The 22,645-nt window shown below is 32.7% G+C and overlaps 1 protein-coding gene across 1 annotated transcript; it reads left to right on the forward strand.

Annotated features, from left to right (window-relative positions):
* The first annotated feature begins 619 nt into the window (after nt 1–619).
* LOC139501159 (neuronal acetylcholine receptor subunit alpha-6-like) lies at nt 620–9,893 on the forward strand. The gene is made up of 6 exons (XM_071290150.1): nt 620–748; nt 2,021–2,172; nt 6,254–6,298; nt 7,529–7,638; nt 8,043–8,572; nt 9,461–9,893. The coding sequence occupies exons 1-6, from the start codon at nt 691–693 to the stop codon at nt 9,832–9,834; spliced, it is 1,269 nt and encodes a 422-aa protein (XP_071146251.1). The 5' UTR covers nt 620–690; the 3' UTR covers nt 9,835–9,893.
* The last annotated feature ends 12,752 nt before the right edge of the window (nt 9,894–22,645 follow it).

Consider the following 22,645-nt stretch of genomic DNA (forward strand, 5'->3'; position numbering starts at 1 on the left):
ATGCGGTTATCCGTTTGAATGGAGGCTGCGCACAAAGTTCTAATGGTTGGCGTATAACGATCAACCATGATGTGAACAGTCATCTGAAGATTAATTTTGAAATGTCTGACATTGTAGAGTTCGACTACTGTAAAAGTTGTAAATGCATTTTTTTGTACAAAAAACACTTCATTTTGTTATTAAAATTGTGGTTATATAAATCATTTTTTTTTCAATTATTTTTTGTTCGTTTCAATGCCAATGTTATCATAAACTATGTTTCAATAATATTATACAAATATTTTATTATATTTCATCCAAAAAAAGAGGCTGATTTTTTAAGTTTTAAAAAATCAAGGTGTTGCAATACTTTTTTCCATGTGTATATGTAAAACCTGTCATATTCCTCATAAAATATTAATAAATAATCAATGTAATGGACAGTAACCAGTTTTACAACAATTAATTGTCCAGCGTGGTCAAAACATGCCAAAAATGTGTCAAATATATCCAGATACTTGTCGTTTTGATAAATAGCTTTTTCCGTGTATCTGATGAAAACTTTAAATGTTGACACTTGTTAAACGCATGTGATTAACATCTGTCTTAATATAATCTGTGTGGTTTGTTACAGTAGTTGACCCACCGGAATGTAGAATTAGACGTTGAATTATCTCCCTTGTTAAGATACAGATCATTACACTGCTGGAAATGACGTCTAAAGGATTTTTCACTGAAAGAGGAATTTTATTTTTCCTTTGTTTCTTAGGTAAGACAGACAATGTTGCTTTTAAGGAGGCTCGAGGGTACAAACAAAATCAGCAAAACTTTAAACATTTTTTTTTTCATTTCAAGTTTTATTTATTTCACTATTTATTTCACTATTAGTTGTTACTTTATGATATGGTACTACAAAAATGAACCAAACAAATCAATTTGTTTTGGCCCCAGATGACTTTTTCAATGTTTATATCATTGAAAAAGCTCTAAATTATCTCCCTTTGGTGAAAAAATGGCCTTTTTTGCATTTAACTTGAAACAAGGATTTGTATAGTTAGAGTCTAACTGAACAAATCCTTGCTTGAAATGAACTATTTAACTCATCGGCGACCTATATATTTATTTTTCAAGCAAGTCGAATTTTAACTAAAATATTGTTAAATTGAAGCGATTTCTGTAATTTAGTATACTAGGATAATTTTAAAAGTGGATTTATACCCGCGAGCCCCCTGAAGTCCGTTCTTAATTTCATTATAATCTGGAACTTATTATATGCACTATAACTATTTATACATTGTAAATGTACTATACAGGACAAAACTCATTTTCTCTCTATATATAAAATTAAAGCTGTCTTTTATGTGCCCTACAAGTAATTGTCCGATGGTGGTACTGAATACGATGATGCTATTTTATAGATATAAATATAGGTGCGAGTCATGCACGATTATAGTTTGATCTGCCTATCTTTCATAAATACAGTGCAACCTGCCTAATTCCACACCTGAGTATTTCAACATCCTGCTTAAACTGACTCATTTTCATGGTCCCAAAATATGCCTAAATCCTTGCAGAAAAAAACCTGAGTATTCCGACACCCTGCTTAATCCGACATTGTTTCATGGTCCTCTAGTGTGTTGGATTAGGCAGGTTGCACTGTATTTTCCTTTGATATCTTTACTTTCATGTATTAATAACCTATAAAAAGTGAAATAAAAAAAAATAAAACGAAATCCAAGAGAAATCCCTTATCAAATCAAACACATCAACGAATTCAAACAACACATTACTGCCATTTTCCAGACTTGGTAATGGCATTTCCTTATTACACAAATTACATACATATAAGATTACACATTTACTTAGAACATGTACTTGATGTATCACAATTTCTTCTAAGTTAACAATTACAATATAATTATTAATACATGTATTATGAATTATCTATATATTTATGTATCACAATGCTTGGTGTTTTTTCAGATAAAATAAAAATAAATTACAAAAAAAAGTTAACAATTATAGATATTTTTTTCTTCAGATTTATTCAAATATTCGACATCGTACAGTGTGAGTGATGCAACTTATCTTCACGACTTGTTATTCGATCAGTCTGGTTACAAAACATTGGTACTACCAGACTACCCGGTTAATGTTAGTGTAGAATACAACATGCTGACGGTTAACTCATTGGTAAGTGACTGTTAGTGTAGAATACAACATGCTGACTGTCAACTCATTGGTAAGTGACTGTTAGTGTAGATTACAACATGCTGACTGTCAACTCATTGGTAAGTGACTGTTAGTGTAGAATACAACATGCTGACGGTTAACTCATTGGTAAGTGACTGTTAGTGTAGAATACAACATGCTGACGGTTAACTCATTGGTAAGTGACTGTTAGTGTAGAATACAACATGCTGACTGTCAACTCATTGGTACATTTTTGTAAGTGACTGTTAGTGTAAAATACAACATGCTGACTGACAATTCATTGGTAAGTGACTGTTAGTGTAGAATATAACATGCTGACTGTCAACTCATTAGTAAATGACTGTTAGTGTAGAATACAACATGCTGACTGACAACTATTTGGTAAATGACTGTTAGTGTAGAATATAACATGCTGACTGTCAACTCATTAGTAAATGACTGTTAGTGTAGAATATAACATGCTGACTGTCAACTCATTGGTAAGTGACTGTTAGTGTAAAATACAACATGCTGACTGACAATTCATTGGTAAGTGACTGTTAGTGTAGAATACAACATGCTGACGGTTAACTCATTGGTAAGTGACTGTAAGTGTAGAATACAACATGCTGACTGTCAACTCATTGGTAAGTGACTGTTAGTGTAGCATACAACATGCTGACTGTCAACTCATTGGTAAGTGACTGTTAGTGTAGAATACAACATGCTGACCGTCAACTCATTGGTAAGTGACTGTTAGTGTAGAATATAACATGCTGACTGTTAACTCATTGGTAAGTGACTGTAAGTGTAGAATATAACATGCTGACTGTTAACTCATTGGTAAGTGACTGTAAGTGTAGAATACAACATGCTGACTGTCAACTCATTGGTAAGTGACTGTTAGTGTAGAATACAACATGCTGACTGCCAATTCATTGGTAAGTGACTGTTAGTGTAAAATACAACATGCTGACTGACAATTCATTGGTAAGTGACTGTTAGTGTAGAATACAACATGCTGACGGTTAACTCATTGGTAAGTGACTGTAAGTGTAGAATACAACATGCTGACTGTCAACTCATTGGTAAGTGACTGTTAGTGTAGAATACAACATGCTGACTGACAATTCATTGGTAAGTGACTGTTAGTGTAGAATACAACATGCTGACGGTAAACTCATTGGTAAGTGACTGTTAGTGTAGAATACAACATGCTGACTGTCAACTCATTGGTACATTTTTGTAAGTGACTGTTAGTGTAAAATACAACATGCTGACTGACAATTCATTGGTAAGTGACTGTTAGTGTAGAATATAACATGCTGACTGTCAACTCATTAGTAAATGACTGTTAGTGTAGAATACAACATGCTGACTGACAACTATTTGGTAAATGACTGTTAGTGTAGAATATAACATGCTGACTGTCAACTCATTAGTAAATGACTGTTAGTGTAGAATATAACATGCTGACTGTCAACTCATTGGTAAGTGACTGTTAGTGTAAAATACAACATGCTGACTGACAATTCATTGGTAAGTGACTGTTAGTGTAGAATACAACATGCTGACGGTTAACTCATTGGTAAGTGACTGTAAGTGTAGAATACAACATGCTGACTGTCAACTCATTGGTAAGTGACTGTTAGTGTAGCATACAACATGCTGACTGTCAACTCATTGGTAAGTGACTGTTAGTGTAGAATACAACATGCTGACCGTCAACTCATTGGTAAGTGACTGTTAGTGTAGAATATAACATGCTGACTGTTAACTCATTGGTAAGTGACTGTAAGTGTAGAATATAACATGCTGACTGTTAACTCATTGGTAAGTGACTGTAAGTGTAGAATACAACATGCTGACTGTCAACTCATTGGTAAGTGACTGTTAGTGTAGAATACAACATGCTGACTGCCAATTCATTGGTAAGTGACTGTTAGTGTAAAATACAACATGCTGACTGACAATTCATTGGTAAGTGACTGTTAGTGTAGAATACAACATGCTGACGGTTAACTCATTGGTAAGTGACTGTAAGTGTAGAATACAACATGCTGACTGTCAACTCATTGGTAAGTGACTGTTAATGTAAAATACAACATGCTGACTGACAATTCATTGGTAAGTGACTGTTAGTGTAGAATACAACATGCTGACGGTAAACTCATTGGTAAGTGACTGTTAGTGTAGAATAAAACATGATGACTGTCAACTCTTTGGTAAGTGACTGTTAGTGTAGAATACAACATGCTGACGGTTAACTCATTGGTAAGTGACTGTTAGTGTAGAATACAACATGCTGACTGACAATTCATTGGTAAGTGACTGTTAGTGTAGAATACAACATGCTGACGGATAACTCATTGGTAAGTGACTGTTAGTGTAGAATACAACATGCTGACTGTCAACTCATTGGTAAGTGACTGTTAGTGTAGAATACAACATGCTGACGGTTAACTCATTGGTAAGTGACTGTTAGTGTAGAATGCAACATGCTGACGGTTAACTCATTGGTAAGTGACTGTTAGTGTAGAATACAACATGCTGACGGTTAACTCATTGGTAAGTGACTGTTAGTGTAGAATGCAACATGCTGACGGTTAACTCATTGGTAAGTGACTGTTAGTGTAGAATACAACATGCTGACGGTTAACTCATTGGTAAGTGACTGTTAGTGTAGAATACAACATGCTGACTGTCAACTCTTTGGTAAGTGACTGTTTGTGTAGAATACAACATGCTGACTGTCAACTCATTGGTACATTTTTGTAAGTGACTGTTAGTGTAGAATACAACATACTGACTGTCAACTCATTGGTAAGTGACTGTTAGTGTAGAATACAACATGCTGACGGTTAACTCATTGGTAAGTGACTGTTAGTGTAGAATATAGCATGCTGACGGTTAACTCATTGGGAAGTGACTGTTTGTGTAGAATACAACATGCTGACTGTCAATTCATTGGTAAATTGTCTCCCTTTTTGTTTTCACTCGGCTGAAAATAAATTATATAAAAGCATAGCAGAACAAACAAATATAAAGACAAAGAGAACCTGAAATAAAAACAAAAAGAACATCTAAAAATTAACTCACTTTTTGATTCTTCATTTCATTATTTCGAAATTAAAAAAACCAAGAGGCTCTTAGGAGTCTGTGTCGCTCACATGATATTTTTATTTACAATTGATGCCTGAAATAATGCAACCGTTTTTCTTTAGCGCTAGTTTTAGAGAAAAAAGTAAAAACATGCATTTCTCCCCTATGTTCTATTTTAGCAATGTCGCCCATGTTGGTTGGAAGGCAGGGTTATCGGAAACAGTTTAAAAAAAAAAAAAATTTACGAAAAAATGTAAAATTTGACTTTAAAGGGCAATAACTCCTTATTAGGTCAATTGACCATTTTGATCATGTTGACTTATTTAATTTGTAGAGCTTAATTTGCTGAATATTATTGCTGTTAACAGTTTATCTCTATCTATAATAATATTAAAGATAATTACCAAAACATTGCAGGACAGACGAATCTTGACCTGATGGATAATTTCAGTCTGTCAGATTTGCTATGTGACATAAACCTAATGTTCTATTTTTAGCCATCGCGGCCATATTGGTTAGTTGGCCGGGTCATCGGGCACATTTTTAAAACTAGATACCCCAATGATGATCGTGGCCAAGTTTGGCCCAGAAGTTTCAGAAGAGAACATTTTTGTAAAAGTTAAAAGACGACGTCGGACTACAAACGCCAATTGATGAGAAAAAAAACTTGTCCTTTTGAGTCATGTGAGCTAAAAATCAAATGAAATAGGATTTAAGTTTTTACGCCGAACACATCTTTCGTCTAAAAAAGACTCAATAGTTACGCTCGAAAGTAAAAAAGTTAAAATAGAAAAATAAGGAACGTGTGAACGAAGCATTAATTCCTCAGTTTGTTTGTTTGTTTTATTAATTTGTTTTACATGTATCTTGCCGGGCATATTTCAAATGAATAAATGCCCATTGAACTAGGTAACAACAGTAACTGTTTCCTTTAAAGTTATAATTCAATGGATTTCATAGCTTATCGAATTTGTTTTAGGATATGAAGTCACAAACATTGTCAACATCCGGGTGGTTTACAGTGGTATGTAATTCAATTTAAGGTGGTACCGAACACTACAGGGAAATACAATTATCAGAGCGTTTTAATCATATTGTGATGTGAACGAAATATTAAGCTTCTCAGTGATCAAAATTAATGTTTGTCAAACTGCTATGTATTTAATGATTTTTTTCCGATAACGCGTGATGTTCTAGTTTCTTTAAAATATATTACGCATGCTGGTACTATTATAAGACCTGTGGTCATGTACAAAAGTCTATTTAATTGAAGATAATACATACTTTGAAGCTGATTTACATATAAGGAGCTGTGGTATGATTCCCGATGTGACAGCTATGAAAATAATCCACCAAAGTTCAAATAAAGTCGATGCTGTAAAAATAAGGAGATTGGTCTGATTGTCAATGTGACAGTTATCCACCAAAGATCAAATAAAATGGATGAAAGCAATTATAGGCAACGGTACGGCCTTTAACAATGAGAAAACCCCATACCGTATAGTCGACTTTCAAAGGAAAAATATGAAAGAATTCAATTAAGCTCACTAACGGCATAACAAATAATTGTATGACAAAACATTTTACGAAAAACAAATGTAACAGACACTGAACTACAGGCCCCTGACTTGGATAAGGCACAAACAAAATGTATCGAGGTTAAAAATGTCTGTGAAGGCGCAACCATCTATTAAAGAAGGGCAAAATATACCAAAAAGGACAGTTAACCTTAATCTGAGCTTACTTTGCATAGACAAACTTTTTGTTTATTTTTTGTAAAACGTTTTTATTAACAATTACATTTTTCTGATTAACTGTAAATTTATGTAATATACAGAGAGGGAAATAACTGTAACTCGGATCGCGATAGTACGTCCATGTAAAACGAACTACAGGTTAATGTGTATATGTTAAATATATATAGGAAGATGTGGTTTAAGTGCCAATGAGACAACTCTCCATTCAAGTCACAATTTATAAAGGAAACCATTATAGATCAAGGTACGGTCTTCATCGCGGAGCCTAGTATCACACCGAACAGCAAGCTATAAAGGGCCCCTAAATTACTAGTGTAAAACCACCCAAACGGGAAAACCAACGGTCTAATCTACAGTATCAAACTTTAAGCGATTGCATGATTTCATGAACAATGCTATATCTTATTTGCCTGGACTTAAAGATGTCAATAATATCCAATTCAAATTTATAACATTTTTGAATATACCCATTTGCTGTGCTATACATTTTCTTTTAGGTTTGGAATGATATCCGATTGGCCTGGAACAAATCGTCCCATGGAAATATTGAAAATATATATGTATCCGAAGACTCAGTTTGGCACCCTAAACTGATTGTGCAGAATTCGTACGTAGTTTTACCATACAAATAAAAAATACTTTATCAATAATGAAGCTACCAAATACGTGCACAATGTATCGGGAGTTTATCTTTTTAGTCATTCTCTGACATAATGTTTTACGAGCTTGTCCAAAGTCAGGATCCTGTAGTTCAATGGCTGTCGTTGGTTCACGTCTTTCATATTTGTTTTTCTTAAATTGTTTGGTTCTAAATCAGGCCGCTATTTCTCTCAATTGAATTGTTTCACTTTTTGTTTTTACGCCAGAGTCTTTTATAGCCGAGTATATTGCATTAACATCTACTTTATTTTAACTTTAGTGAATAGCTGTCTCATCGGCAGCCATACCACATCTATTTTTTTTTATATAAGTAATAATTGATAATCAATTAAGATTTATAATTTATTTTAGTATTGACGACTTGAGTAGTCTTGGTGATGATACAACAGTTCGTATACGAAACGACGGAGAAATACGATGGGAACTACCCGCCATTTTGTCTACGTCATGTGACATGGATGTCACGATCTTCCCATTTGACAGTCAAACATGTGACATAGAATTAGCTAGCTGGGGTTTCCACACAGATGCCGTCAACCTTACATTTTTGAAAACGAATTTAGATTTAGAAGACTACAATATCAATGGAGAATGGAATATTGTATCAACCTCCCAGCATGCATCTGAACTTACGGAGGAAGGTCTGGTCTATTCGGAACTGTTTTTCCGAATAGTGTTTGAGAGACTGCCTAATTATTACATCATAAGCGTTATAATTCCGGTTATACTAACAGCTGTATTAACATCTGTAACTTTTATACTACCGGTAGAATCTGGAGAAAAGGTCGGGTATATTCTGACAGTTTTACTTGCTCTGGCTGTTTTATTGACAATGTTTACAGACAGCATGCCTACAACATCAAAACATACATCAGTTCTAGGTAAATTTTAGTTTACAATTTCACTCTTTTTAATTACTATATATAATATACATATCAGAATTTGGATTACCTTACCAGAATTTCGGAAAGATGTTTTTAATAATTATTCAGATTTATCCAAATATAATGACAAGAACTTACTGTATTATATACATGATATACAAGACAGAAGACTAATTTTCATAGATATTGTTATGCATAATATTGGTATTTTTGTAATCTATATCAAAACATACACAGAAATGTTGGTACTGTCTTCTTTTTTATATTTAAGAATTGAATGCTTCTTTTTGTAAATTTATTGGGGTGTAAAAGCGTTGACCGAAGTACATTTTGTATGAAGCGCGGAATCGCTTCATTCTAAAAATGTGCGCACGGTCAACGCTTTTACAACCCTATAAAGTTACAAAAAGAAGCATTCAATACTTATAATTACATTTTTTAGCTATGATCATGAAAACACGAATTTTATATATTTTTTTATTTAATTCACCTGTGCACTTTGTTGTTGGACCACGTGTTATCATGAATGAAAAGTTGTATTGAGCAATGCAACTGCTTACGGAATAACACGTGATGTGCAGTTAGCCAATCAGAATAAAGTATTAGAATGAAACATACATCTAATGTAATTATTTACACATATTAATTGGTTCTCATATTTCTTTCAGCATCTCCGTAGAACTGAATTACTACTCAAAGAGTTATTTTTTCTGCTACGTGATTGGGATTTTTTTTAAAACAAATAATTATGATATTTTGCTTTATCATATTCGATTTTTTTAAATTCAAACGTGAAGTACATACAATCAACCACTTTAATGTTTATCTTTTAATTGTGCCTCATCATTATTCAAAATAATCATTTTTCATTTTTCTATTTTTTAGTGGTATTTCTTACAGTGACATTAGGATTGGCCTCGTTTGTGATTATCGTGGCTATCTTAATAATAAGACTCTATCACGAACCAGAGAACTACATTGCTCCAAACTGGATGCATTCTCTTGTGAGGAGATTCAGAAAACCACAAAACAGCGCCGTAGATGCAAATCAAATTGATCAAACTGATTTAACAGAAAATAACAAACTGCCAGGAAGCGGCCATCGAAGCTGTAAAAAAGTCAGTTTGGACAACATCAAAACAACATACACCAACATTGAATTAGCTTTATTCTTTGATAATTTTCTGTTTGTTGTGTTCACGGTTTTATATGTTTTGATAACCGTTTGTTTCGCTATAACATTATGTGTTGCAGAATAATGGAGGCAAACAAATGAAATATATGGAAAACTTTCAAGAAAATCGGATATCCAGTAAAAACTTTTTTTTTTTACTATGATTTTCAATGCGTTTCAATGGGGCAAATAATTGGGTCTCCGTTTCATATAGGTACTCTACATGTAGGTCTTACAATAGAAACCATCTGGCATGACTGCCACGGAAAAATAATGGTAAATTGGATAGGGGCGGATATTTTGCCTTGCCACATAACACATGTGGACCAATCAAAGAGTTGTTGCACTGGTTCTTCTCGTGCAGAGAGCTTGGCACTTATACATGTACACCCGTCATTGTGTTATTGTACTATATTTGACATTTTGTACCGATTATGTCTGTTTGTTTTTTTCACGCATCGTTGTCAGTGTGATGGAATTTGATGCGACTGTCATACAAGTGAAACGTTAAGCTAGCTTTTAAACCGGTTTTAATCCACCATTTTCTACAGAGGAAAATGCATGTACCAAGTCAGTAATAGGATAATTGGTATCCATTCGTTTGACGTGTTTGAGTTTGAGCTTTTGGTTTTGCCATTGATTAGGGACTTTCCGTTTTGAATTTTCCTCGGAGCTCAGTATTTTTGTGATATAACTTTTTTCTCTATACACGTCATCGGATGTAACGTTCACATTCTGACCGGTCGTGGGTGCGTATTTGATACATCCCGCACAGCAAAACGAAAACCCCGCTTTTGCTGGGGTTTAACTGGAAGAAGACCAATGGAGACCATTTTTCTATTCCCCAGACACTATTGAGGGTATTGAAACTTAGATTCTAGGTACTGACGTCGTTTGTCAATTTAGTTATATAGTAATACGTGTTGCAGTTTTATTTTTATTTGTCCATTGCTAACCTTAACTAATTGTTACTGTTTACTTATTTTTTGGGTATATACTCGATATTTATAGATATAGGAAGATGTGGTGTGAGTGCCAATGGGACAACTCTCCATCCAAATAACAATTTATAAAAGTAAAACATTATAGGTCAATGTATACCTACCGCCATAGTTTTATTGTATTATGGCCATTCTTTGTACTCATGGCTGTCAATTGTAACTACTGTGTCATGTAGTCTATTGTCTCATTGGCAATTATACCGCATCTTCTTTTTTTATATTTTTCTTCAAAGTGTCTATATGCCATTTAGGCTTTTTTTTTTGGTTGAAATAGTTTTAAATTTCGTTTTACGGTGATAAAGATTATGATTTATGAAATATTTACCTATTAAGTATATTTGTTTTGTTCATAGACTGTTGTTAATGTGATAGAATTATATGCAACTTAGTTAGCTATAAAACCAGATTTAAGTTACCACTGGTACTTTTACCAAGTCCGGAATATGACACTGTTATCAATTCATTTGATGTCTTTGTGATTTAGATTTTGACATTTGCCGTTTTAAATTTTACTTTGTATTTTTTTTCTCAACATGAGAGATATGTGTCCCTTTATGCAACTAGTACGAAAAAAGTCCAACTACCTGTCATTTTTAGAATATTTGAAAAAAAAAACATCCAAATCCTGAGGCCATGCACACAATATTAAAGCTGTCGCTCGAAAACTGAACGAGGAGATAGCCGGACTGACAAATGGACGGAATTACGGACAGATGAAAATTATTGTTGTTATTGTGATGTATTTTTTCTCGATATATAAGCGATATGTTTGTATTGAGAACCACCCAGAGTTCATCTTCAAAGTTCCTACATGTACCTGTAGCTCACTAAGCATGCTGCTGACTATATAGCAATACAGATATGGTAGCAAGTCAGTATATTTTCACATGTTGTTTGTAATGACTTCCAAGAACAATTTAGATTCCGAATAATTAAAAACTCGATAACTGGAGACATTTATATCATTTTAAACATGAATGACAATTGTTTAGAAATAAAATAATTAACGGGTATCAATAGTTCTAGTTACATTTATCATCGACAATTTATTTACTTTAGTTACCCATATCATTGAGATATTTATGACGACTGTTTTCTCTATTTAACGGTTGAAATATGAAAAAAAACTGCTTAGTATTTCAGTTACAAATTTAGTAATACATTTATTACAAAATTAACAAAAGAAATATTGACCAGAAACATTGTCCGCCATCTTTGGATATGTTTTGCATTTTTTTTAATCTGTTTTCTGATTCACTATCAGACTCAGAACTAGTGTTTTTCTTCTGTTTAAAATTCTTTGTAAATCAACGTTGATTTATTTGTTTTCCTTGTGACCTCTTGCAGAAATGCATTAATGCCAGACGATCTCCAAACGCTTGGACAAATAATGGTAGAAGCTCTACTTCCATCATAAGTACCACATTGAAATAAATCTGAAAGACAAAAAAACAAGTGAAATATGATAGAAACGATAGATAAAATAAACCCCCCCTCTTCGAGGGTATCACCATCCCAGTAGTCAGCACTTTTGTGCTGACATGAATTATCATTGATATGGTTATATTCATAAATTTACTGTTCACAAAATTTAGAATTTTTGAAATACTAAGACTTTTCTACTTTAGGCATATATTACCTTAGCTGTATTTGGCAAAACTTTTAGGAATTTTGGTCCTTGAGCAATGCTCTTCAACTTCGTACTTTATTTGGCCCTTTTAAACTGGATTCGGGCGTCACCGATGATTCTTTTGTAGACGAAACGCGCGTCTGGCGTACATACAAAATTTAGTCCTGGTATCTAGAATGAGTTTATTAAATTTACTAATGGACATATTCAATAACATACTAAGAGTAAACACTTAAGTTCGTGTCAGATGAGATAAGATGAGGTTCGTGTTGCTTAGTCTTTAGTTTTTTATGTTATGTCTTCTGTACTATTGTTTGTCTGTTTGTCTTTTTATTTTAACCATCATGGCGTTGTCAGTTTATTTTTAATATATGAGTTTGACTGTCCATTTGGTATCTTTCGTTCCTCTTTTAGGCGTGTCTCACATATAATCATTAGAAGCCATCATAATGTGAATACTCTTTAAAACTACCGCGCTGAAGTACGTCCATTATTCATAGATCATTATTTAAAATTCAATAATGAATAATGAAATAGTTCACTATTTACTATTCAATGTTAAAAAAATGAATAATGAATAATGAAATAGTTTATGTTTCATTTTTCAACTTGAAGCGATGAATAGTGAGAAAAAAAATTGACTGTGGCACTATAGCCGTATTTCTAAATTCGTCATTTTGGTGTTATCTAACAAATATTAAAATTAATATCAGAAAATGGTATAAAAACTCTTTTAGATTTATAATTTTATTTATTCATTAAGTTTAGGAGGATAAACTGTTTGGTTTTTCAAACAATCTTTAACAGAAATTCCTTGGTTCAATGTATGGACCACCTGAATACCAAAACATATATCAAAATTGAAATTCTCTACGTTGTATTTTTTTTTTCATTTTCACTGGACCTTTTCTATTCTCATGATTCTTGACTTCATCCTTTAATTATAGACATAACAAGTCGATTGTGCCGCAATGACCATTAGAGGGGTTACGGAGGACCTTAATGCCAAAATACGCGTGAAAATTAAGAAATAGCCAATTTTGAATAATGAAATGGATATTTTGAATAATGAAATGGACTGCTGCGACCCTTTACCCCCTAATTATAGATATACCGTATACCTCATTCGAAGGCTTATTAGGAGAGGAACAAAATGTATATAGTCAATATGTTCCGCAACGCATATTAGAGGAGTAACGAAGGATTTAAATATCGGAATACGCTTGAACATTAAGAAATAGCTTATTTTGTATAATGGCATGGACTGCTGCAACCCTTCAGTCCCTAAACAAGGCAAAATGTATACACCAAATCAAAGCTTATTGATAGAGGAATAAACTGAGTATAAATGATATGTGCTGCAATGACCATTAGAGGGGTTACGGAGGACCTAAATGCCAAACTACGCGTGAAAATTAAGAAATAGCCAATTTTGAATAATGAAATGGATATTTTGAATAATGGAATGAACTGCTGCGACCCTTTAGCCCCTTATTATAGATATACCTTATACCTCATCCGAAAGTTTATTAAGAGAGGAACAAAATGTATATAGTCAATATGTTCCGCAACGCATATTAGAGGAGTAACGGAGGATCTAAATATCGGAATACGCTTGAACATTAAGAAATAGCTGGTTTTGAATAATGGAATGGACTGCTGCAACCCTTCAGTCCCTAATCAAGGCAAAATTTAAACACCAAATCAAAGCTTATTGATAGAAAAATAAACTGAGTATAAACGATATATGCCGTAATGACCATTAGAGGGGTTACGGAGGACCTAAATGCCAAAATACGCATGAAAATTAAGAAATAGCCAATTTTGAATAATGAAATGGATATTTTGAATAATGGAATGAACTGCTGTGACCCTTTAGCCCCTAATTTCAGACATACCTTCTACCTCATTTTAAAGTTTATTAAGAGCCAATTCGCCAGAAAACCATGCAATAATCAGAAAATCGGTCAAATCGACAATCACAACTTGACAAATTTTTATACATCATCTTAATCCTTGACATAAAATAAAAGAATTTGGCCACTTAATTTCCCCCAGAATAGTATCTATTTTTAGTAACAGCCTCATTTGCATAATTCTGTAAATTCATAATAAAACCAAGGAAAAATACAACTTTTTATGCCTTTTAAGAATTACCCAGAAGCATATTAAATGGGAAAGTTGAGTTTTTAGAGTAATGTCAGCTGGAACTCATCCATTTTACTATGTTATGGTCAATACAAATGAAAATTTAAACAAATTGGCACATTGCCAGGAGCACGGACACAAAGGCTGGATTTTTCATTCATGAATTTACATGATTTTTACTTGCTTCTAACTTGCAAGACCCATTCTGGATATGTTTGCAACTTATATTGGTTTTAATTATGGTGTATTTTTTTTTATATTATATCAAAATATTAAGCTTGGCAAATGACTATTACATGTTAATTTTTGCCTTGGAAAGAATGGTGATTTTAGTCCCGAATAGGCACATTTTGATTTTGATTTTAATTAAATTCTAAATACAATTGTAATAAAATGGCTCATAAAATCATTCAAAAAAGTATTTAAAAAGTATATAAAAAATTAAATAAGGCGTTTTTGTACTGCAAGTGCAAAAAAAAACAATAAATTGTCTGAAACCAGGGAGTCCATCTTTTATGCTCTTCCATTGACTTATCTCCCTTGGGTAAAATCTCAAACATGTCAGCTCCCAGTGATGGATTTTGCAGACAAAGTTTACAGCGAAGTTTGTGACTTTAATTATCTAGGAGGAGTATTTGGGCTATCCCAGCATTATGCATCTACATATTACAAACTATTTAAGATATCTGAATGCACTAAAGACCAAAATAGCATTTCCAAAAAGAATAATTACTGCCAATGCAAGAACAGGTCAGGAATAACCACCAATTGGTGGATTATACCTCAATTGACGTATAATCCACCAATTGAGGTATATTGGTATAGACCAATTGACGTATAATGCAATTGTAATAAAATGCTAGTGTGCGATAGGAGCATGATTTTGCAACTTGCAACCTATTTTATGACCCTTATTGAGTCCTCTGAAAGTTTCAGTTTGATCAAAGCCTGCTGCATCTCTTGAGAATGCATGTGTACAGCAATTCTTTTGTTGAAACATTTGTACTATTGACCATGATTGACTTTTAATAATGAAAGTCAAGTATTAACAAAGAGCTCCATTCACCTGTGGAGTTGTACTCATGATCGCATGACTGCAAACAGTAATGATGTCCATTGACAGATGATTATGAAATGGATATTTTGAATAATGGAATAAATCAAAGCTTATTGATAGAAGAACAAACTGAGTATAAATGATATGTGCCGCAATGACCATTAGAGGAGTTACGGACGACCTAAATGCCAAAAAACACGTGAAAATGAAGAAATAGCCAATTTTGAATATTGAAATGGATATTTTGAATAATGGAATGGACTGCTGCATCCCGTCAGCCCCTAATTTAGGAAATATTTGTGCACCAAAGTAAAGCTTATCGATACAGGAATAAACTGAGTATAAACAATATGAGCCGCAATGACCATTAGAGGGGTTATAGAGGACCTAAATGCAAAAATACGCGTGAAAATTAAGAAATAGCAAATTTTGAGTATTGAAATGAATATTTTGAATAATGGAATGGACTGCTGTGACACTTCAGCCGCTTAATAATGATATATTTTATACTCATTCGAAAGCTTATCAATAGAGGATGTTTATTAGGACGCCCGCCGCTTTCCCGTTACCTGTGAAGTCGTTGAGTGTCATCTGTTTTTTGTTTGATTATTTTTAAGTTTAATAAAGTAAAATAAAAAATATTGTTAACAATTTCGAGACCCAGTGTTTGAAAATTACGGGAGAAAATTGGGAAAGAAATTTGAAGGAAACTTAAAAATTACGGCTTGCTAATAGCCAAAACGAAATGTTTGATAAAGAAGGAACGAGGTTCTTCAAGTCCCTGGAAGCTGTTAAGAACTTTGAGGAAGTTTATGTGCAGAAATATCATCTTTGGCGATTGAGAATAATTTCCAGAAACATGCCGGAGTAATGGCATTAATTGCCAAAACAGTATATCATACAACGGCGAAACTACATAATTTATTGTCTTTAGTTTGTTTCGGGAGAATATATTAGATAAACAATTTAAACCATATGATTGTCATGTAAAACGGAGCTTTTTGAAAAGTTGTTGATGGTCATAACACATTATAGTCGATATCATGAATGATTATAGAGCTTTCTTACAAATTGACGAAAGGTACGAACTAACGTAAAGGGAGCACGTATTTCATTTCCACAATAACAGTTAACAGAGTCTTTGTTTTATCCAGTAAAACAGCATTCTTTTCTAAATCAAGTTTATTTTTTCAAAAATAATGATATCGTAAATAATACACGATTTTTATATAATCAAACAGAGAAAAATAGTGTCAAATACACTTACGTCCGATACGTTACTGACGTAAACCACGAGTACACACATTTCCGCGGGATTTTTTTAAGCACGAGTTTCACGATTAACATTTCAATGGCATTATTGAAGTACGTTAGTCTAAATTTAACGACAAGATTCACATTTATTTTTATTTTTTATAGTAAACTTTCAGCAAATTGTCAAAGTGGAATATCGAGATTTGCTAAACAAAATATGCTACAATGTTTTTAAAAAGAAATGTTAAATAAATCTAGAAAAACAGATTTTGTATATCAAGAAAATAAATCTACAATTTTGTGGATTTTATGATGACGATTTAACAGTACACATGTTTGGAAGATAGACGCAAAGTTGTCACTTATCGTCCAGTGGCTAATATTTCATGAAGGTTCAGGACAATAGGCAAAACGTAATTATACACTAAAACAACCCTTCAATTGCTCCGGTGTATCATATATACACATTAAGGGGGGAGCAATGAATATTACCAGGGGAGAGGCGATGATTCAAAAGTTATTAAACGAGCACCAGCATATGGCATACGTTGAAGATCATCTTGTTTTCTTCATTTTCATTTTATTATTTTGAGCGTTGTAAATTTTGAATCAAGGAAGTATTTGTGCTTTGATTTTTCTCATTTTTCTGTAAGGGAAGAAGACAATGTATTTGCTTTGACTTTTTTTTTTAGGTTAAACAGTGCAACATTGTAATATTGAAGAGGGCCGGTTTTTAGTCTACTAGGGGAAATGTTTTCGTCTGACTACACTATATTTAGGATATTTTGAAGTGTTATCTCCTCCGACCTGGTGGTATCATATTTTAACCTATCGTACGTCCCGAAATCCTAAATATATCCCAAGAAAAATCCAATTTAATAAGTGTCGTTGCATGTAGGATAATTGTCCGAAGTTCCACGACTATAATTATTTAAATATGTCAGAAGAAAAAATCCCTTAAACGAGTCTTACGTATGATTCGTCAAGCATACGTACCTTTCGTCAATTTGTAAGAAAGCTCTAGTATGCGATGTAGTCCATAAAAAATAACCATGGCTTCATAAATTTTATGTTTTCAATACTGTATAAATAGTCTGATAGTTAAATCTCAGGCTTGGGACAGTGTATACGTTCCTTGTTCAAACCATAATAAAATAAGTTCCCATAAAATCAAACAGCTTCAGGTCGTCATATGAAATTAAACTCTAAGCAAACTTGAAAGCCTAATAAAATATATACAATGTCTTTACTCTGACTCTCAACATTCATATATTATTATCATGATCTTGGATATGCATTTAACTTGCAACTGGACGATTAAACAACAAACTGGTTATTGATGACTGCACGAAAATCTTAAACCTCAGACAAAACATGAAATAAACTGTTCAGGAAAAACGAAGTCCATCTAGTAGTAAAATACGGAAAAATCAATATAAATATTTGCAATATTTTGCCCACGATATTGTATTTTGGACATTAAGAAGCTTCTGTCCTAATTTCCCGAAATTCGATGATATAAAAAGAAGATGTGGTATGATTGCCAATGAGGCAACTGTCCACAAGAGACCAAAATGACACAGACATTAACAACTATAGGTCACCGTACGGCCTTCAACAATGAGCAAAGCCCATACCGCATAGTCAGCTATAAATGGCCCCGAGAAGACAATGTAAAACAATTCAAACGAGAAAACAAACGACCTTATTTATATAAAATAAAATGAAAGAAAAACAAATATGTAACACATAAACAAATTTTGTGTATTAGTTTCAGAGGATGGTATTTTTGAGAAAAGTTAACGGACAACGGACGCCAGACGAGGAAAGCTTACTTGATCCTTTGATTCAGATGAGTTAACAATGAAAAAAGATTAAACCCAAACCTTAACACTGCTACAAAATTATTTAAAACGGTAAAAGTCATTCAAATTGAAAAATAAAGGCCAAAGTCACAAGATGGGATGCAACTGTGCTAGATTATTACTGGAGCGTGAACTGCATTTCAAGATCTTCCAAGTTTCATTAATCTAGGTTGGAATTGTAATTCTTTGAATATGGAGATGTAAAAATACCTTAAAATTGATATTAAAACTATTGAAAACAGTCAAAGTTGGGCAATCTTGAAACAGACAATCTAAAAAAAAAGAATAAGGATGCAGTTGTGCTAGACTATTACTGGGGCACCTGTTTTTTTATGTAGGAGTTATAGATCTTTTAGATGTGGAGGTACCAAAAAAACCCTTAATAATGCTACAAGAACTATCAAAACTGTCAACGTCGCTCAAAAGAATTCAAGTTCAAGGTAAAATGATTGGGATACAGCTGAGCTAGACTAGTATTTTGACATATGTATAAATAAGGATTAATAGACAAGTTCTTAAGATATGGATGTTTAAACCATCTCCTATTACTGAGCAAACTTATCTCCCGACACCCCGAGCCTATATGTTTCGCTTTTTTGCAGATGACATGTTTTCATAATTATAAATTCTCTGTTCTCGGTATTTGAATTTAAGCTACGGCTGTTAGTGGTTCAAATTTAAGATTTAAACAAAATACAACTTGTTCCTTGTTGGAAGTTAACGTTTTTTTTAAGAAGCATTTATATATATATCGGTCAGAGCTGAGAGGTTAATAGAGCAGATGGTTACTACGGGAATAAAGACTTCAAACTTAGTCAGAACTAAGGGTGTCACACAACTTTACCAGGAGAATATTTCACGATCTCATCTAAAAACCTCTGAAACTTTGCATCACCATTTTTTTTCTTTCAATTATTGATTTTGAACTAAAATCCTTCCTAGAAAAAACAATTTCAAAAATATAGAATGATTTGTGTTAATAATACTGTGACTTTTTGTTAGTTGCGTTAACATAGTGAAATGCTATACCCCAAAATAACAAACACACTACGAACACATTATACAGACGCAAAGATATACAAACGGAAAGATATACAGATGCAATCTTGATTTAATGTAAAAGGAACACATATATTTTTGGTCCTCAACAACCGATATATTGTGTTCTTCGAACGGTGATAATCCATTTAAAACGAAATTATTTTAATTTGATTTTAAGGAACGAGCATATACTTCTTTAGAATTTAATTTAAAGAAAAAGCTATAAATAAATGTTTAACCTTAACAGGTTTTAGTGTATTGTTTATTGTTGTAGAAAATCTGTTTTGGAAATTGATATGACTACAGGAGATAAGGTGATAGACCTCGCATTTTTTAATAAACGACATCTATTTTATTTACACTTGACACTACAAATAAATTTGTTTAGAATGGTCGAAGTGCAAACCGATTTATCAGGAAAAGTAATCATTTAAACTATTTATAAAGTAAAACGAAAAATAAAAATACTGAAATCTCGAAATTCAATCTTATTTTGCATTATATATAAGGAAACATCCAATTGCACGCAACGTGTAATGAATTAATTCCGGTGAATATCTTCATTGTTGAATTAAAAGTATTTGTCGTTTTTAAGATTATAGATTTAAAATGAAGGTACTTGTAACTTTACCAATCACAATTAAACACATTTAAAAATCTCATAGGGACTTTTTTACTAGGTCCGTTTGTTGATAATTTGATTGTGTGAATTAACTCATCATAGATACCAGGATTGAAATTTTATATTTACGCCAGACAAGCGTTTCTTCTACTAAAGACTCATCAGTGACACTAGAACAAAAAATGTGAAAAAGGCAAAATGAAGTACGAAGTTGAAGAGCATTGAGGTCCAAACATTCCTAAAGGTTTTGCCAAATACAGCTAAGGTAATCTATTCCTGAGGTAGAAAGCCTTAGTATTTAAAAAATACTAAGTTTTGTTAACTGTAATTTTCAGTTATTTATAATTATGAACATAAATGATAACTGAAGTCAACACAGAAGTGCTGACTGCAGGGCTGGTGATACACTCGAGGAATCAAAACTCCAGTGATTATGGACTCCCCCTTTTTTGTAACTCTTTTATATCTTAGTTACAATATTAAAAATTTTTCATTTGATTTTGAATAAAAAAATGCTATATTGTAATTATTCTGAAGAATACACTTTTACTTTGTGAGAAAGGATTACCTTATGGTTATTTCCCAAACTAAGTAAAATACCGTATATCACAATTACAATAGTACCTTTATAATATAATATACATTTTAAATCACAAAAACACATAGTTTTAATACCGTTTTCATAAAAAAAATTCAACAGTACATGTACCTTTTACTTATACGACGTATAATGTAGGGAACTATTTTGTTTTTTATATATTATGTTGATACTTCATCAATATTTGGCCCTGTAAGAGCATCTGTTTTCACAAATATTCCTTTTTTTACATCATTATTCAAATCAATCCGTATTTGTTTTGATATGTATTTAAAGCTTCTTTTTCTTTCTTTCCGTAACATATACAAGTGACCAATATAAGTACTTTTCCAGATTAGCAACAAAAAATATTCAGTTGAATTACACGTAAATTAAGTCATCAAGTTTACATCATGAGAAGTACAAGTCCTATATTCGTGTAAAATTCTTAATATATCATTTTTCAATTAACAAGTTCAAGTAATTACGTTAAAAGTAGTTACATGTTACAGGTAATATCAAACTAGTTGTATTGCAGTGTGATCATTTATTTCCACATTGTTTAGAGGTACAGAGAGAGGGTTGGCATCTCACTAATCATGTATAACTCCGCCGCATTTGCCCGCTTGTACCAAATCAGAAACTTCTTGCCTTAGCTAGTCTTGTTTGTTTTTAATTTTATTTTGGTTCATTCATATGTTTCGAAGTTTAATTTGTCGCCAATTTTTCGCTGAACTATAATATATAATTATAATGGTTTTGTAGCCAGCCGAACCTCGCCTTCGGATCGGTGTTTTCAATGTGGAAGACCTATTGGCAGCCTTGGGCTGTCATTCGCACTTTGGGCGGGTTGCTGTCTCTTAAAAATATTGGTAAACGATTTTGCAAATCAAGGTATAATATCAAACGGAAAAATTAATGGCCAAATTTATGAACAAAAAATGAACGAAAAACAAATATGTCCCTGTTTCAAGTCAAGAATATATAATACAGGTGGTAGTCACTGTCTATCGTATTTATTTTTCATTTTTCATTTTATATGCAAATTTAATACATAAAGATCCAAACCCTCTCCTAACCTGGGACAGAGGTGTAACAGTTCAACACAAGAACAACCTATAAAAATCATATGGATACAAATAGAAATACTACACAGAATGAACGTGCCCATATGTATGCTTTATTTGTTCACACAATGATTTCAATATAATGGAATGTTATGCTACTATTATACAAATAAGACGTTTAGCTAGCTATAAAACAGGTTTCCTCGCAATCCGGTATCGGTGTCATTATACTTTTTACACACACTGAGTGTTGCAGGGTTTCAAACACTGGATGCTTAACATGTTTGTTTGGAAATTCAATACTCTTCTACATCAATTATATGCCGCTGAATACATTTTTGATAACATTAATATCTATGCGTGAAAACATTGCAATTACTAAAATTGAAATACAAACATTTTTTTTGTAGTTTTTTGTTAAATATAAATGATACGGTTTAAAACTTGCATAGTGTTACCTTTGGCACATGTATTTTGCTTTAGCACAATATTTAAACCGGCTGCGTTAAACTAATGCATCCATTAGACAAATAGGCAGAACGGAAATAAGCAGGTAAAACGAAATGAAGGCATGTCATGCCCTGAAAACTAATTATTAGTTCTATGAAAAACGATTCAGTGAAAATCATTTGTG

This window comes from Mytilus edulis, chromosome 13, assembly GCF_963676685.1.
Source record: "Mytilus edulis chromosome 13, xbMytEdul2.2, whole genome shotgun sequence".
Classification (NCBI taxonomy): domain Eukaryota; kingdom Metazoa; phylum Mollusca; class Bivalvia; order Mytilida; family Mytilidae; genus Mytilus; species Mytilus edulis.